The 18543-nt window shown below is 38.7% G+C and overlaps 3 protein-coding genes across 3 annotated transcripts; 2 read left to right on the top strand and 1 right to left on the bottom strand.

The window, feature by feature from the left end:
* The first annotated feature begins 927 nt into the window (after nt 1–927).
* LOC137955884 (protein HEAT STRESS TOLERANT DWD 1-like) lies at nt 928–8626 on the top strand. Its single transcript, XM_068803087.1, has 14 exons — nt 928–1337; nt 2533–2694; nt 2778–2825; nt 2906–3012; nt 3100–3178; nt 5111–5290; nt 5415–5513; nt 5684–5852; nt 6001–6104; nt 7158–7297; nt 7404–7476; nt 7892–8004; nt 8081–8198; nt 8294–8626. The coding sequence occupies exons 2-14, from the start codon at nt 2647–2649 to the stop codon at nt 8429–8431; spliced, it is 1416 nt and encodes a 471-aa protein (XP_068659188.1). The 5' UTR covers nt 928–1337; nt 2533–2646; the 3' UTR covers nt 8432–8626.
* A 796-nt stretch (nt 8627–9422) lies between these two features.
* LOC137942424 (soluble starch synthase 1, chloroplastic/amyloplastic-like) lies at nt 9423–15195 on the top strand. The gene is made up of 16 exons (XM_068788065.1): nt 9423–9499; nt 9613–9880; nt 10687–11042; nt 11634–11711; nt 11803–11927; nt 12768–12849; nt 12992–13165; nt 13228–13309; nt 13392–13483; nt 13573–13635; nt 13739–13828; nt 13932–14056; nt 14141–14249; nt 14364–14419; nt 14774–14813; nt 14918–15195. The coding sequence occupies exons 2-16, from the start codon at nt 9619–9621 to the stop codon at nt 15074–15076; spliced, it is 1893 nt and encodes a 630-aa protein (XP_068644166.1). The 5' UTR covers nt 9423–9499; nt 9613–9618; the 3' UTR covers nt 15077–15195.
* A 196-nt stretch (nt 15196–15391) lies between these two features.
* LOC137942435 (B2 protein) lies at nt 15392–17316 on the bottom strand. Its single transcript, XM_068788076.1, has 5 exons — nt 16582–17316; nt 16263–16363; nt 16100–16183; nt 15786–15896; nt 15392–15689 (listed from the first exon to the last, which is right to left on the bottom strand). The coding sequence occupies exons 1-5, from the start codon at nt 17126–17128 to the stop codon at nt 15636–15638; spliced, it is 897 nt and encodes a 298-aa protein (XP_068644177.1). The 5' UTR covers nt 17129–17316; the 3' UTR covers nt 15392–15635.
* Between the last annotated feature and the right edge of the window lie 1227 nt (nt 17317–18543).

The following is an 18543-nucleotide window of genomic DNA, read 5'->3' as shown; positions in this document are numbered from 1 at the left end:
TAAATTATTTTTATAATTAAAAAGAAATTTTACTAGCCTACCTTTAAACTTTGTAGGTTAATCCCTTGCCATATTTAAATTTTGGGCACATTTGGAATTACGTCATCTACTCAACTACATGTTGAATATACAAAATTTAGGAAGACCATGTCTAAATCTGGTTTAATTGCGTTAGGCTGGTCCAATTGAATCTGGTTTAACCAAGTTGGTAAGGTCCAATAACACAATTCATTTTGTTTATTTTTACATAAATCTTTTTATCAATTTCCAATATGAAAAATTTGGTCACGTTAGTACCCCTGGTTAAAAATTTATATCCCAGGAAAAGTTAGAAATACTTTCCCTCGAATATACATTTCCAATAAACATTCAGATAAAATCCTATTAGTACCTTACTAGGAAATTTCAATAAAATTTTAGGAAAAAATAATTAAATGGACCTTTTAATGTCTTTTATAGGGAACAAATAAAAATAAAAATAATAAATTTTGTACATTATCATACTTATCCAATAATTTTTTAATAAAATAAAATATAAAATATAAAATTACCATGTGCTAAAAGTATTACAAGATCAATTGTCAAATAAACAATCTTACCTAAAAAATTATATGATTTATCTAATAAGAATTTTTAACTAGAAAAGTGTTTTCAAGAAATATGATGTACTAATGATTTCTAAAAATGGTTTTCAAGTGTTTATGGAAAAAAAAAACACAATAACATGACCTTAGAATTCATTGCTATTGGAAGTTTAGAAATAAATTAATTATTTTTTACTAAATATCATGCTTAATTGCCTTTTTTTTTTTTAATTTATTTATGAGAATAACAACTTGATGGTTTAATATTTTCGTCTCCCAGGATTATTAAGTGTCTTCCCGGCTGAATAAAATCAAAGAGCAGGCTAACAGTTGGGGTTTAGGGTTTAGGGTTTAGGGCGCCACGCGTTGTCCCCGACTAGACACGTTTAATCGGATTTTTGGCTATTCGGATTATTGCATGATTCAGGCAACGTCAAACTATCTCTGCTTCGCTCTCGAGTCGCCTCTCGCCGACGCCTGCTTCCCTCTCAACACTTCAGAGCTTCAACGCCTTCCTCTCACCCTCCCGTCGTGCCTGCTTCCCTCTCGCTCGGTCGCTGCTCCCCTCTCGCCGCCGCCGCCCGGCTTCGCCATCGACGCCTTCCTCTCAATCCGGTCTTCGTCTCAGCCACGTCTCTCACGCATCTTTTCCGTTCCCCTCTGTTCATCCTCTCGCCGCCCGATCTCTCAAAATCGAAGCCGTACTCAACTCCTCTCACCCTCAGGCCAAATTTCGGAAGCCGATTGACCAAGGTAAATTTTTAGGTTTCTGTTAATTTTGATGAAAATATTTTTAGGGTTTCTGTATTTAATTATTGCATTGATTTTAATTTAGGTATTTAATTAATATATTGTTTTTTCGTAGTGATTTACATATTAAATACTGTATTATTTTTTCGTAGTGATTTACAGTTTAATTTCTGAATTTTGGTTAATGAAATTTCTTTCAATTACAGATAAATTGAACTATGATTTAAATTGAAGTTATTACTAAGTTTAATTGAAACTTGATCGAATTGATCTTTGCATTTATTAATTTTCTGTATTTTAGTTTATAGATTTCTATGCCAGTGAATGTTGTATTTTTTCGTTAAATTAGCATGATGATTTTGAATGTTGTATTTTATTTCTGTTAATTAAATGATTATTTTGTTCTAATGGATGATTTATTGAAGTTGATTTCTGATTTATAATACAAATCGTAATTTTGTGTGTTTAGGTAAGTCCTCAACCCTATGCCCTATGCCCTATGCCCTATGCCCTATGCCTAACCCTAACGATAAGGATAACCCTACACCCTAATGCTTAAGCCTAAAAACCTAAAACCCTTAGCCCCAAGCCCCAAACCCTATACCCTGATTTATGGAGGTTGATTTCTCTTTTTTAATAGAAATTGCAATTTTGTGTGTTTAGGAGCTAAACCTTTTCCAATTTCTTAGGGTGTAGGGTTTTTATTAATACAAGTTTAATAAACCATCTTATAAAATTTTAATCTATCAAAGTATTTTATATAATAAAATACCTATTTATGTATTATATATACTATTTTTAATATTATATTAAAAACCTAATTTAAGAGTGAAATTTAGATATTGTAAAAGTAAGAATTTGATTAAGTATTTAGACATTACAAAATTAATCATGTTTGTTTAGGAATATTATTTTTATATTAAATTATTTATTTTATTTTATTAATTAAAAAATTAAAAAAATATCTTAATAAGGTTAAATCTATCAGAGTAATTTATTAATAAACTCATTCTCCACTTTCGACTGCATTTTCCATTGTGCAAACTAATACAAGAAAGTACTTTATATTGCACTTTCCATTGAGCACATTAACACAAAAAAATAATTCATTTTCATTTTCACTTTACCTGTCACTAGTGTATTCACTTTCCATTTCACTTTGAAAATGCACTAACCCCCCTAATATTAATTCTTGTAGAGAGGTTCACTGCTGCCCCCTCCCCCAACGGTAGTTTTTTTTTTGCATTGGCCACGCCTAAAACCCCAGCCTAGTTCTGTTTCCGTAGCGAAGAGGAAAAAAGTATTGGAGGCAATGGTTCGCAGTATCAAAAGTCGTAAGAAGATCAAAAGGAAAAACAAAGTATTTCTCTTTTTCTCTAGTTTTTTCAGTTTTTACTTAGTTTTTCCTTGCATGTACTTAAGATATCTAGTGCTTCTGTTCAGGTGAACAAAAATGGAGAAGGACCCTCCGTACCCTCAGCTCCTGTGAAAGTAAACTTCTTTACTTATTTACTCGTTTTGTTTTTCGGCGAAGTTGAGTTTTTACTCCTATCTTTACATTTGGTTACCAGGTTTGGCAACCTGGAGTGGACAAATTGGAAGAGGGAGAGGAGCTCGAGTGCGATCCATCTGCATATAATTCTCTCCACGCTTTCCATGTTGGTTGGCCTTGTTTGAGGTTGGAATGATATTAACAATCCTGTTTCTTCCTTGGTTATAGTCTTTATGTCTGTGCTTTTAGTTATATTATATTTACTGTCTACAGTTTTGACATTCTACGTGATTCCTTGGGGTTGATTCGTACAGAATTTCCACACTCAGTCTATTGTGTGGCAGGGACTCAGGTAATCTCAGCAATGCCTTAATGTCTCAAGTTTCATTTTGGTGGTTTAATTTTTGTAATTGCATCAAGAAGAAGTTGTTGTTGTGATTGTCGTTATTTTTTATAATGATAACCATTATTATCTTTTTTTCTTGATTAGTTCTATTTACAGTTATCTACCATACTTTACTTAATCACTATTGATTCTTGGTCAAGCTGTACCTGCGCACAACTAATGTGTTAGAGTGCTTCAGTTTAATGAGTTCAATGACTCAGCTTTTTGAAGTAGCACTCCATTTTGCTTTCTTGAGTACATTTCAAGATTTTAGAACCACTTCCATACCTTAGAATTTAATTGTGCATGGAGTAGGCTTGCCCAACTTAACTCATTAACTGATAAATTGCTATATTTAGAGTGGTTTAGCTTGATGTGTATTTATTGTCAAAAAATGAAAGCTTAAATTGGAGCATTTTTAATTATTTTTTAATTTTTTATATGATAATCATAAATAGGATTTCATTAAGATAGCTCCTGAGAGAGGAATAGTATGGGGGGTTTGCAAAAAGAGAAACATAATGATTCAAAATAGACAAGTAGGAAAGGAGGCTCAAAGGGGAATGCAAGTGCCGGTACCAAGTGGTTGCCGTTTGCCAGGTGACCCCTTCCCTGGTTAAAGCATTAGTGGCATCCCAGAATCTTTTATAGAGCAGAAGAAGTGTGCCTGGATGGATAAGATTCAGTGCTTTGTATCACTATGTTGGTTATTCTTCCCAATTTTGTAAATGACCTCCTTTGTCTTATTGAATGATTCCATCTTTTAAATGTCAAAATGCTTGTCTTAGTTTTTTCCCCAGTTTGTATATTCCTGCCAAATGATTTTGTATTTGGAGCCCTTGATCAGCTGATAAAATGCTCAAGGCCTCTTAGAAATTCTTTGTTATTTACTGTATAAGAATTTGGTAGCCATTTCTCATTAGCCCCACCAAGCACCCCCCCCCCCCCCCCCCCCCCCCCCCACGCGCACACACACTAAAAATTTGGTAGCCATTTGTTATTAGGGGATTCCCAGGTTGTTATCTCTTGGTTTGAGAACAATGTTAGCCTGCCATTGGATCAGATTTTTTATGCCATTCTCTCCATTGTGGTTACCTTGGTCTTGGTGGCAAAAGAAGGCACATCTCTCCCTGGTGTAACCATCGGAACTTAGGTACCTCGTTTCTGGATTGTCTATATTTGCTTGTTTTGGTGTTTTTAGTGGGTCCTTGCTGTTTTGTTGAGCTGTTTGTATTGATTTAACTTCAATTTGAGTTGCTGGCTGGCTGCACTTTTGGCCTGTCAGAGCTGCAGCTGTTCTTTATTCTCTTCTTCTGGAATGAAACCTCCCATCCGCTATTCTGTAAAAAAATAATTGGCTCTTATTAGGCCTCCTCATTTGTATGCCTACTAGAATATGGAGTAGCCACTGTCATTGTAGCTTCTGGATTTTTTAAGTTGTTTATGTGAGCTTTCCTTTTGGACTTCCTCCTCCTGATTATCAGAGCCCTGTGCTAGCAACATTGGGATCAATTGCATGGATCCTCCTCCATGGATCTCTATTATTTGACAGTTTCATCACTCCTCTTCTCAAGTATTTTTATCCGCTTATACCCTTGCTATTTCAGCCTTTTTATGTGTCTCTGAAAAATCCTAAACTTGTTTGCAATTAGTTCTCCTCAGCATGGCTGGGCCATCATATATTACTCTATTTTCTCTTGTTTGTTTTTACATTTAGGTGTTCACTGTTATATTTTTCTGAGAATGTCTTTCAGCAGATTTAAAAGATAAAAAATTGTGTAAACTGTTTTTATTTTAGCATTGTCATTTTTCCATCCTCTTATTCTTTAGATGGTCTCCTTTATGCCATTTGCATGCTCGCCATTTGCTCAGATAGCTCATATCCTGTGCCATCTGCAGGCTGAGAAAGCTGCTTGGAATTCCATTGAGATTTTTAAGCTTACTGAAATATCGGGAAAAAGAAGGGATTTAGTGCCCAAAGTATCGGCTGATAATGACTCTGATATGGATGATGATAGCAGCAGTGATGAGGATGAGGAAAATGAAGGTGATGGTGGACCAAGGCCACCCATTTTACAGGCAAGGATTGTTTTAAAAGCTTCTGGAAGGATATCTCCTTCCTGAGATTACACAAGTATGAAAGTATTTTATTTGTTATCACTGCATTTACTATCATTTTCTTACCTTGGTGACCTTGTAACAGCTGCGCAAGATTACCCATAATGGATGTGTAAATCGCATTCGTTCGATGAATCAACAACCCCACATATGTGCCAGCTGGGCTGACACTGGTCATGTGCAGGTGGGGCCATGCACTTTCCTTGTTCTCTCTTTACTCGTTATGTTCATGTGAACTAGTCAATGATTGTCCTTAACTTGAATTCTTTGTGGCTGTTCTGTTCAAATATATAGTAAAATGCTTTATAGGACAAAATCTCTAAAGATTTCTTGTCTGTGTACTTCTCTGATCAGGTCTGGGACTTTACTTCGCATTTAAATGCTTTAGCAGAATCAAAAACAGAAGATAGCACAGAAAGTACTACGGCATTTTCTCAGGCTCCCTTACTAAAATTTGGTGGACACAAGGATGAGGGCTATGCTATTGACTGGAGTCCTGTTAGCTTGGGAAGGCTTGTTTCTGGTATGTTCAGTTGTGTCTAATTAGATTGATTGTTTTTCCTGAGGGTTCCAAAAACCGAAGGCACCTTCATGAAAGTTATTTGGTCAATCATTTCTTTATTTTTGACCATTTTATTTTTGTTCTTAACTCCTTTTTCTTATGTCGAAAGGTGACTGCAAGGGTTGTATTCACTTGTGGGAGCCTACATCCGGCACATGGAATGTAGATGCCAATCCATTTAAAGGACACACTGCTAGTGTCGAAGATTTACAGGTGTTTTTTTTCTGCCTTGATGGTATTAAGCAATCATATGAAGTTGTTTCCTTTTTTACTGTCTTTTCATTTGTCAGTAGGTTCATCTTTGGCATCTAAAGTTGCTAAACAAACGATACAATATGACATAGCAAGTGAGGTCTTGATGATGCCAGTGGGAAAGCTTGTGGGCTATGGTTCTAGTTTTGCATTTGTAGTCACAGAAACATAATCTGCAAGGAATTAGAGGACTTACCACCTTACTGGAGTAAAAAAGTTAGCCCCAGATGCTTACAGCCTGCCACAGTTGCATCATAAAGAGAAAAACTGCAAGTGTCAACTACTGACACCAAGTGCCTGCTTGTGCATTTGTAGGCACATTAAATCAATCTACAAGGTGATAGAGAACCTGCCACCCCAATTGGATAGTATATGTCAACTCAATTGTCTAAAACCTTTAGGGTAAAGGATAATAAAGAAAATATATGGGTTTAACTACCTTCATACCCATAAAATATTGCATAATATATGTATATCCCTATGTTTCAGATATGTACCTATGTGCTTATGTAATATCTGAAATAACAACATTGTAATATTCCTGTAAAAATGATATTATGACATGCCTTTGATTTGGGTCTATGAGTTACTCAGTATGGGCTGGCACTAGTGGTGGTGACCCACCTTATAAAAAGGTATTAAAATTGTATTCATCAATTTAATGGAAGCTGTTAGATGGGCCGTGCATGACTTTTGGAGCCCATATTGAGTATCTGCTATGCCCATGTTTGAACAAGGCTATAATATTATTAAGGAGGTATTTTTCTCTTTTCATATGCCATGGTTAGAGTTCATCAATGGAAGTTATAGTAAGGGTATGTAGGTTATTTTCCTGATGTCACATAGGAACGGGTTTGCATTCTGCATCAACGACTAGTTTTTCATAAAATAGTTGGCAGAGTCCTCTATCAGCAGGAGGTCCTCGAGTCCAAACTAAATGCATGTTTTACTCATAACGTTTTTATATCTATCATTTAGGTCATTGATGTGAGTTTCTTTTTGTTCATGCTGCAGTGGAGTCCTACTGAAGCTGACGTTTTTGCGTCTTGTTCAGTTGACGGGAACATCGCAATATGGGATACTCGTGCAGGGAAAGCACCTGCAATTTCTGTAAAGGCCCATAATGCAGATGTCAATGTTATTTCATGGAACCGGCAAGTAAAATAATGTCTTCCATTATGATTCTATGGCTTTTACCTTTCATTTCAATTTAATTATGAAAACTGAATGGTTTTGCCTTTGTTCCTCCATTTGGAATAGGCTGGCAAGCTGTATGATTGCTTCTGGAAGTGATGATGGCACCTTCTCCATCCGTGATCTCAGGTTGATCAAGGTAAGGAGGGCTCTATGATTTCAAAGTCAGGCATGCTTATTCATGAAGATGAGGGACAAGTCGTATTGGGAATAACCAAATGTTCAATCTTCTCTTTCCATGTCCCTCTTCTCTAGGAAAAGAAATTGTGTTGATGAATGATTCTTTTAAGAGTCGGTAATGACTCTGCAACAATCATAATGCCATGAGCTTATATACTCAACTCTCACTAGGGGGAACAGGAGTGTTGCATGCATGTAGTCAATTTATAAAGAACAGTGATTTTTTCTGTTCCTTTCAGGAGGATGGTTGTCACATGAATGCACCTTTTCTTCCAAAAGATTTTACCTTATGTGGCTTTATCATACAAATTTCTGACAACGAAATTGGACATTCAAAAATGATGTTTGACAGTGAAATTGGTGATGTTATGCAGGGAGACTCACGTGTGGCTCATTTTGAGTACCACAAACATCCAATCACATCAATTGAATGGAGTCCACATGAGGCATCCACTCTGGCAGTTTCATCCTCGGACAATCAATTGACGTAAGATTTCTGTGCCTCATGGAAGGAAAGATTGAAGTAAAATTTCTCTAAAACATATTATTCGGCTCTGTGCCAGGATCTGGGACCTCTCGTTAGAGAGAGATGAGGAAGAAGAAGCTGAGTTCAAGGTCAAAGTAAAAGAGAATGTGAATGCTCCTGACGATTTACCCCCACAGCTTCTATTTGTTCATCAGGTTTTCATCTGGTCTCGTTCTTGCTAGAAGTCGTTGTTCCATTTTGCTATACTCAGTAAACCTATCTACAATTAACGTGTTGGTTTATTGAACAGGGTCAGAAGGACTTGAAAGAGTTGCATTGGCACCCACAGATACCGGGAATGCTTGTATCCACGGCAGTTGATGGTTTCAATGTTCTCATGCCTGCAAACCTAGAAACAACATTGCCACCCGACACTAATACTGCTTGAGGTGTTGGGGTTGAAAATCCTGCACGTTTCTTTCAGAACTGTTATGGTCCATGACCCTAGTTTTTCAAGTCCTAGAGCTCCATGATTCTTTTTGAGTTTTGATTGGTATTTGTTCCTTTAATACTGTGATTTTGCATGATAAAGTGTTTAACATATTCATGTATAAAATTATGGAGTTATGAGTTGTAAATAAGACTTTCATTTTCTCATTTGTTCATTCTAAACGGTCTATATCATCCCGCTTTTTGACTGCTTAGGTCACGCAGTTACAAGTAGGAATCTAGAAGTTTCATGTATAAAATTTTGCTTAACAGAGAATTAAGGAATGCTGAAAGCATACTTTACGAACTTTGCTAGGATATGCTTGTGGAGCAGAGGAACGTATCTGGTCTGTATCGGATTTTAAGATCTTCGATGGGAAGCAAATTTGTCTATTCCGTTGCCCAATTTCGGAACTCCGCTGGATCTTTCCCATCGCCTTTTGTCCCCGTATTATAATCATCGGAGCCTTGTCATAACTCGTGCATTTATGCCATCTCAAACTTTATTAAGCAAGACCTTACTGGATAGATCTGAGGTAGAGCACGTGACCGTCGACTGCCCGAGACGAGAGGTGAGATGGTCTTCCATCCCACTCTTCCCGCAAACAACAGAAATAAAACAGAAACTGCTTGGGATGGGTCAGTTATCATGGAACGTGAGCTTCACGTGATGGCGCCCCCCATGTTGGCGCCCCCCATGTTGCGGAAATATTGGTCGCATTCCGTTAAAACCTTCGCGAGTCTTCTCATAGTCGAGTCTCCTGTTGAAACTGAAAATCCCAAAAGAGATCTGGCACCAGAGCACTTTCCGTTTCTAGAGTTTATAAGTTTCCTTGAAAGAGACCCGCGCGATAAGATAGATCTTCCCTTTCGCAGCTGTAAGGCAACACTATCCTTTACGCGTGTCATCTTCTGATTAAGAGCCACTTATTTTGTTGCTCAATCTTTTTTGCCCTCCTCAAACGGCTTCACCGCTGCGGTTCTTTTGCGAAGAGACTCCCGGCAGCAGATACGAGCTGGAACGAAAGTTTGTCTCCTCCAGTCTCCGCTTTATGTCTTCGCTTCTCCTCTTCGTTCCCTCTCTTTCCCAATTTTGTTTCTGAATTGGATTTAGAATCTCAGATATTTTTCTTCGTTTAGGCTGTCATGGAGGCTCTGCAGATCGCTCGAGGCAGGGCCGTAACATCTTCCGACTTGCTTTCGAGTGCGGCGATCAGTGTCTCCAAGAGTGGAAGGTTTGCGTTTGTGGGCATTCCCGCAAAAAGGAACAAGGGTAAAGCTCTCCTGTCGCTGAGATGTGCCAAAGGTCGGACTGAAGGAGACAGGAGTTCCAGTGTTGAAGAAAAGAATTTAGAGAGGATTTTGTTTTGTGATTCCTTCGTTGATAATCATCAGACATCTACAAATGGTACCTTTCTCTGTTGTTTTTTGTTTTTACTGGATTTAAGACGTTGTAAAGTACTATTTGTTTTTATGAAGTACTTGTCTAGTGATTGCCTGTACGGTCTTGACTCTGCACTTGTTCACTTCGTCTTTGGTTGTCCACTCCTTCGACATTTATCTGACCAGAAAAGATAATTGAATTAGTGCATCGTAAATATGCACTTCGAATGAGCTGTGTGATTGACTTATGATTCAAAAATAGATCTCCAGTTCCATCTGGCAGTTCGAAACGTCCGTCCATCCTTCCTTTTTAGTTTAATCACGATGCATTGCGCGCGAAGAGCGGCTTACACTTTCTAACTGAAGAAACTCCTGTAGCACAATAGTCAAACTTGCAACGTTACTGCTACTTATCTGAGTAATGTATATGGCTTCAATAAATCGCCACTTGAAGGTTCCATGTCCACTTCACTTGATCTAATTCTTATGTTTCCTCAGATCAATGGACGAGCGTGATAATTTCTGGTTTCCCCCATGGTGGCATTAGGAGTGCATAAATAAATACACCGATTAGCCGTTCTTGATCACCAACTTGTGTTATCTAATTCTTTCGATTAGCTTTTTTCCTCAAAGAATTTGGTTGTAGACATGTATGTTCGAGTAGGTAGAGAAACCTGGCTTTAATGAGACTAATTAAGATTTTGCCTTTATTTTATCTTTCTCAAAAGATTATCAACATTATTTGAACCATTGATAGGGTGCTTATGCCCACAATAATTTCAGAAGTAGCATAATACTGATATGAAATGTTTGCTCTTACCCCAAATGCAGGGACAACAGAGGTAGTTGATTCTACTACTCGTCCAATTACAGTTGGAGAAGAAGAACCTACCACTATTGAAGGTCAGGAGAAGTCAACACGAGTAACACATAACATAGTTTTTGTCACTGCTGAGGCTGCCCCATATTCAAAAACTGGTGGCTTGGGAGATGTGTGTGGCTCTTTACCCATTGCTTTAGCTGCTCGCGGACATCGCGTAATGGTGGTTTCTCCAAGATACTTGAATGGGATCACTGATCAGGTTTTAGAAGGTGTATCTGATCTTGAATGCTGCATCAAGGTTTCTTGCTTTGGAGGAGAGCACGAGGTTGCATTCTTCAGTGAGTATAGAGCGGGTGTTGATTGGGTATGTTGGTTCTCCTTTTTGTGGCACTCAATTGCACAGGGAAATTGCTTTGTGACTTACTGTTTATTAATGGATTTGCATATCTCATATACATAAGCAACATGTTGCTATGGTTGACGACTGATATCACTGTTGACTTTCTTCAAAAAGTTCACTATTTCATTGGTTCCCAATAATCCAATTACAACATTTTTGGACAGTTACCCTTTTTTCTTCTTCCCCGCCCCGCCTCTTTCTGGATTAACAGGCCGGGGCATATAAGTGCCGGTTGCTTTGATGGCTGCCGCATCCATGTGAACAAGCATTAATTAACAAAGATGATCACCTCATTTTCCATTCATGAACTGACCTTCATCACATGAGTATTCCTACACTTTGGGTTTGGCTATTTGTCTATGGCTGATGAGCAAAATTAGGCTTAAACAAGATATTAAGCTAGCCAGTGGGTGTTATGTGTGGGGACATTTTCTTATCACTGAAAGTCAAGTATGTGAATGCCGTCTATGAATGCTGTTTACACGCGCTTTTCAGTGTCTTGTCTCATTATTTTGCTTGAAATTGGAATTGGTTTCTTAGTTTTTACTGTTTCAGGTATTTGTTGACCATCCTTCTTATCACCGACCTGGAAGTCCATATGGTGACAATTATGGTGCTTTTGGAGATAATCAGGTATGGAGGTTTTTATTTGAAAGTTTGGAGTTGAGCTGGTTGCTCTTTCAGTGAATATTTACCACTTTGAAGAGTGTCTTTTGCTTTACAGTTTCGGTTCACATTACTATGCCATGCGGCATGTGAGGCTCCACTAGTAATTCCTCTGGGTGGGTTTACCTATGGGCAAAAGTGTTTATTCCTTGCTAATGACTGGCATGCAGGACTTGTACCAGTGTATGGTCCCAACTCTGTCATTTCTCCTTTCTTGTGCTGTTCATTTAGTTTCAGTCATTTTCTGACAGACAATCCACATTAAAATATGGTTGCTTGGTAATTTGTTAAATAATAGTTGGACACTAAAGCCTGTGGATAATCGAGTAGACTATGGCATGTAGCTCTTGTTTGGTAACTTAGAGCCATTATATGATCCCCAATCTGCTGAAATGGAATATTCTCAGAAGGTCCCACTAGATGGTGTACAGCAGTTTCTATTAATAATAAAAGAATTTACTCAGTAGTTTGTCCCTTTTGTGATAATGCTAATCATATCAAATTCTTACTAGTTCATCGTCTCAAAATACATTTATTTTCTAATTTAGGCTTCTTTACATGATGTAGTTTGACTTGAGGACTTCTCATAAAACATGTTCTTTCATATAGCCTGGTACAATAGCATAGATCCAAGGACATAGTGCTAAGAGAGGTGGAAAGTATTCACTCAAATTAGGTAGACAGGTGAGGGTGGTCCGACCTTTGATGACAAAGCTAGAATTCAAAACAAAAAAGGCAGATGATAAGCCAATGCCAGAAATCATCTAAGTGGTGTGGAATTATCTGTTGTGGCCAGCTGTCAGTAATGGTGGGAGTCACCTTAGTGTAGTGTTATTTTTATTATACATTAACTATTTATTGATTTGACGTATAAATTTTTTGAAGAGGTTACGTTCTTTGCATAAACCAGTGAACTACTTTGCTTCCTTGATTCTTTTAGGTCTCCTTTGAACAAGTTGCGTTATGAATACTTTAACGAATTGTATGCCATTGATCAATCCTTGTATTAACTTTTCTCTTCAGCCTTTTGGCAGCTAAATATCGTCCCCATGGTGTTTATAAAGATGCCCGCAGCATTGTCATTATACATAACCTTGCACATCAGGTATGTCTCTGAAGATTTAAAGATTGCCTGACAAATTGTGAATGCAACTTTTGTCACACAATTTAAATTTTCCAGTATTTTGATAAATTTATCCCAGTGCCTACGATTATGTTAAGTTTAATTGAACTTACATTCTTTTAAGGGTGTGGAGCCAGCAACAACTTACGGGAATCTGGGATTGCCACCACAGTGGTATGGTGCACTGGAATGGGTATTTCCCACATGGGCCAGGAGACACGCCCTTGACAGAGGTGAAGCGGTTAATGTTCTGAAAGGAGCAATTGTAACGGCTGATAGAATACTAACAGTTAGTCAGGTAAGATGTCTTAAAACTTTGATTTATTGCCTTTTCCCGCATTTAAACTGTTTATGTTGCAGGGTTATTCGTGGGAAATAACAACACCTGAAGGTGGATATGGACTTTATGAACTGCTGAGTAGTAGGAACAGTGTCTTAAATGGTGAATTCCATGAGTTAGTCCCTTATCTGGTTTCTGGAGAAAATATGTACTAGAAAGTAAAAAAGGTATTTTCTGTCACCAGGTATTACAAATGGTATTGATGTTGAAGAATGGGATCCATCTTCAGACAAACATATTCCATTCCATTACTCTTCTGCCGATCTAGCTGGAAAGGTGGCTTTGACTCCAGAATCCTTAAAAGAAATGTTTTATAATTCTGCTTTAAATTGACTTTTCTGAGATTAAATAGTGTCAAAGTGCAGGTCAAATGTAAGACAGCTCTACAAGCGGAATTGGGTTTAGCTGTGAAACCTGATTGTCCATTGGTGAGATATAAGCCTACAACTTTTCTTGGATGGAAAAGGTTGATATTTTTTTCTTTCATGTGTTAACCTTTCTATTTTGGGCATTGAACATTGCACTTTGTAGATTGCGTTTATTGGAAGATTGGACCACCAAAAGGGTACTGACTTGATTCAATCAGCCATACCAGAGCTCATGCAAGATGACGTCCAATTTGTAAGTCCATCTCTCTCTGCCACTCTCATTCTCTTTCACTTGTTTCAACGATCAGTCTAATAAAAGTAACAGTTTGTAGTAACATTGGCGTGACCTCCTTTAGATCATGCTTGGATCTGGGGACCCAGATACAGAGAAATGGATGAGAGTTGCAGAAGCTACATATAAGGACAAGTTCCGTGGTTGGGTAGGGTTTAATATTGCTGTTTCTCACAAAATTACTGCAGGGTGAGTCTCAGTGTTACTTACTGATTTTTGTCAATCAGCAGTTCAGCTCTATTGAGTTACACTGTTGTTCATTCGGAAATGCAGATGTGATATTTTATTGATGCCTTCACGTTTTGAACCTTGTGGATTAAATCAATTATACGCAATGCGGTACGGGACCATCCCAGTTGTGCATGCTACAGGTGGCCTTAGGGTGAGGATTTGTTTGACAAAACTCAGCAACATTTGTCTGTTACTCAAAATTAGGGACTTGCAAGACTTTTTTGATCATGCAAAATATTTTTATCACTCTCCTTTTCTACTGCAGGATACAGTAGAGACCTTTGACCCATTCGCTGACGAAGGCAGAGAGGAGGGTACTGGGTAACTTCTCTTGTTCTAAGACTACTTGCATTGGTCACTATCTTAGGAACAATTTTTTTTTTACCGAATATGCAGACTAAGAAGAAACTTTAATATGCTCATCATCTGACCCTATATGCAGTTCTGTTTGTTCTCGAACTAAAGCGAGTCATTTGCTATCAGAATTGTTAAGATATTTGGTTTGGGCCTCTTTGGCTTAATAGTTTCGTTTTGGTTCAAGTCTCACTAGAGTTTGAAATAACACTATCTTTCAATATGATTTTGTACTATTTATGTAGTTCTCATCTGTGATTCTCTGAAACAAGATTGTTGCGTAGTCTAATTTCAATTGCATTGTTCTGGATTGCTTACCAGGTGGGCCTTCTCACCCTTAACCAAGGAGAGTATGTTGGGGGTAAGTACAACCAACTTTCGTCTTCACCTCACCCAAAAGATTTGTTCACCTCTTGTGATCTTGCGACTTAATTCTCTTTCTAAACAGATGTTTGCAATTTGCAGGCATTACGTAACGCAGTTAAGACATACAAAGAGCACAAGAGTTCATGGGAAGGACTGTTGAGAAGAGGAATGCAAAACGATTTCACTTGGGATAATGCAGCCGCTCAGTACGAGCAAGTCTTTTCTTGGGTTTTCCTCGATCCACCATATGTTCAGTAGGCATCAAGTCAAAATTTTGATCTCGATTCCTTAACAACGGGATCTTGGATGTTTTGGGTGTTGAAATAGTTGTTTTCCAACGATCATCTTCTATATTTAATATTTTCAAGGGGTTCTGACGTAGGCGGTTTGTATTGGACGAGGACCATCACCCAACTGCCTGAAAGCTCAACAATTACGCCGCCCTACCAACCACAAAGGCCGGCCGGTTGGTTGGTTGAGTCTCCCACTTGAGGAACGGAAGGTTCTGCTCTAATTGTTCATCGATCGCTCTAATTAGTGCTCCAGATCTCCACCAACATCACAAACCTCAGTTTTCTATATTATTTGATCACTGAAACTGGTCTCAGCCATTCTGTCACATCTAAATATGATGTTCAATTATACATACCATGTATAAAATATCAATGGCATTAAAAGTTTCAAAGAGAGGTGGCGTTCTTCGTCGCCTTCACGGACGGTGCTGTACAACGTTTCAGAGGGATCCGCGTGCTCAGAACGGTCTATAAAACCTCATATATCTATAAAACCTATTTTTCCTGTGAAAACTGCATGTGAGTCAAACACTCCACTGCTCGCCACTCTCGGCAAATACATCCAAAAGAGCCAGTGCCTGAAAATCAACGAACCCCACTCATTAGGAATGGAAATGGAAGGGAAATTTTTTTTTATTATTTGTACTGAACAGAGACTGAAGAAAAAAAATCACCTCTGGAACACTGAGTTCTAGACGGAACTTGGGGCCATCGTAGTGGTGAAGGATAGGCCTAAAGGCATCCTCCTCCAAAGGACCGCATATCTTCCTTGTTACTACTCGGACCTGACGCAAACAGTAAAAGAGGATCAACACACTTGAACTTAGAAGCAACCGACACAAAATCTGGAACTCGGGCATCTAGAAAAGGCGACGTATTTTCTATCTGACGGAAATATTCTTACGGTTGCATCTAATCACTAACATAAGATTAATTAAATGTAAAGTAGAGGGTAGAGACACCCAAAAAGAAGGGGTAATTAACATACCTGTGCAGGGAAACGAGATTCGCCATGGCACTTTTTGTCCTCCCAAGCCGTCGGATCTATATTGGTACCACCAAAACTTGCAGCCTGGCACAGAAATTCCAACAACGATTTTAAGAAAGACGATGAACTTGGATCTATTTTTTAAGTAAATATAGACACGCACCTCAAAAATTCCATGAAGCTGGTGGGTAGAGTAGTTGTAGAGAAATAGAGGCAAGCCGGGTGTTATGGCACGAACAGAATCCCTGTATCGTGGAGGCAAACCTAGATGAACCAAACCAGAGAGAGATGAATACGAAATTTGGATAAAGCTTTGATATAATCAACAGTAGAAGAAGAAATCACACAGTTAATCGAAACTGGAACTAATAATATAGAAAACTCGACGAATTCCTGTATATTATATACTCTTCTTCAAGGCTTCTATAATTTAATAGAAGGATGAAATCGTCTAATATAAGAGAATTGGAACAATAACATACCAAATAATTGCCTTCTAAGATTCTCTTCCATGGTGTCGTTGTTGCAGACAAAGATATAACCCCCAACAGCTTCAGTCCTCGGCAGAGATTCCGACGGCGGAAGTGTTTTAAACCTCTTATCTACGCTGTTGTTACTGTTCTTCGTACTATTGTTGCTCTTCTTACCATTCGTCTCACTAGCCTCTTTGCTGTGGTTGAAATTAACATTGTTGCTATGGCTCTTCTTGCTGAAGATCTTGGAAGAAACCTCCTTGTTCGATATCCCGATGTTGTTCTTCTGAAGAATCACGCTGTTGCCCTTCCAGCCCTCGTTAAACGAATTGAAGTCCGAAGCTTTCTGGCTCGGAAGTACCTTCCCACCGTCGCCCCGGCCGTCCAAGTTCCGCCTCTCCTCCGGCCGTTTGCTAGACCAAATATTGTCGTTGACCGAGAGGTTGGCCTCCGGACGCCTCGCACTCCAGATGCTGTCGTTGATCGTCAGATTACCAAAATTTGCAGACTGCAGCCGGAGCTGATCGCTGAATTGCCAAAACTGTTGATTTTCCATCTTCCAAAGCTGCAACTTTCGAACAAGTCTCTGAATTACTGGTTAGAGTTTCTTATCCTGCAATATCTGGGTGAAGTCGTTTATACAGAGAAGGCAAAGAGAGGAAAGGAAATTTCGAGGAAGAAGAGGAAAGCGTGTAGATTTGTCAAAGTATAGAGAGAAGTTGAGAAGGCGCAGAGATTGAAAGAAATGCGGTCAGTGGGAACGGAGGATGAATGAAGCCGCGTTCCAGAAACGGTAGAAAACGACGGTTAGGGAAGAAAAAATCGAAAGAAGAATTTAGAGAGAGAAAGTGGCGGGAAGAGGAGACGACGTGTATCGCCCGCGCACGCCTACGCGCTCTAGAGAGAGAAAGAGGTCAAGGGAGAGAGGCTTTCCAGAAGGTCCGCTTAATCCTCTTGCTTCTGCGCAAAAACAACTCTCCCCACTTAAACCAGTAGTTAGAGACGTGGCACGAAGACAGTGGCACACGTGAAAAGCTCTTTGGGGGTGAATGTACGTGCGGCAAACGCCCAAAGTCAATTCGACTTGGTCTCACTTATATATTTGACTAGGTCTAACTCGGGGTGTAACCCGTTCAACTGGAGTTTGACTCGGCAAAGGGTGAATCAAGTGTTGTCCTTCAACAAGATGGGTTTGGCCACCTGTATTCATCAAAGACAAGGTAATCTGTAATTGAAGTAGCTGAAGCCAATATGTAACCTTCTTGGCCTTGAAAGATTTCAATGAAAAGTAATCTTTGAAAGAAAAATCCGATATATAGCTTCTGCTTTTGGATACCTGGGCTCTTTCATGTCTTACCATCAGAGACAGAGGAGCAATACCAGTTGAAGGGGCAGGTTGTAACCAAGGGAAATCGTCTTTGAACTTGTAATTATAAAACATATGAAAGCGAGAGCACACCAAACTCGGCAGTCACAGTCCGTGCATGAAATATCATTTCAGGAATCACATATCAATTAATAGCAGGACCCCACGGCTTTTCACCAACTGCCCGCTGCTTTAAACGCCATTAACCCTCTGCTTCGAGCTTGGCCAAAAGAAAAAAAAAAACGATTAAAAGCGATTACTGGGTTAAGGCGCATGGGACGAAGGAGACAGTCATATCTGTTCCTTGTATCGGTTCTGGTTATCGTATCGTGATACCCCAAACTTGACAAAATACATCCCATATACATAAATGTATATCATGTTGTATTGGTGCCATGGATATGTAACACTTTCCGGCGATACGAAACCCCAAGTGAAGGAGAGATCTCTCACTCCATTGACCAAACCAAAGGGATCTAGTGATAAAGAAGCTGCATGGGTTTTACGTCCATCGTTTGCTAAAGAAAGTAATTGAAAAGAATGGCTATTACGTAGGTACTGTGTTTCAATTTAGGAGATGACGACTATTAAAAGGGACACTCTGG

The sequence above is a fragment of the Aristolochia californica genome, unplaced genomic scaffold (genome assembly GCF_029961685.1).
Source record: "Aristolochia californica isolate CCGP_79_NKW_82.1479 unplaced genomic scaffold, dmAriCali1.0.hap1 SCAF_1, whole genome shotgun sequence".
Lineage (NCBI taxonomy): Eukaryota > Viridiplantae > Streptophyta > Magnoliopsida > Piperales > Aristolochiaceae > Aristolochia > Aristolochia californica.
This window is presented reverse-complemented; position numbering and strand designations above follow the sequence as displayed.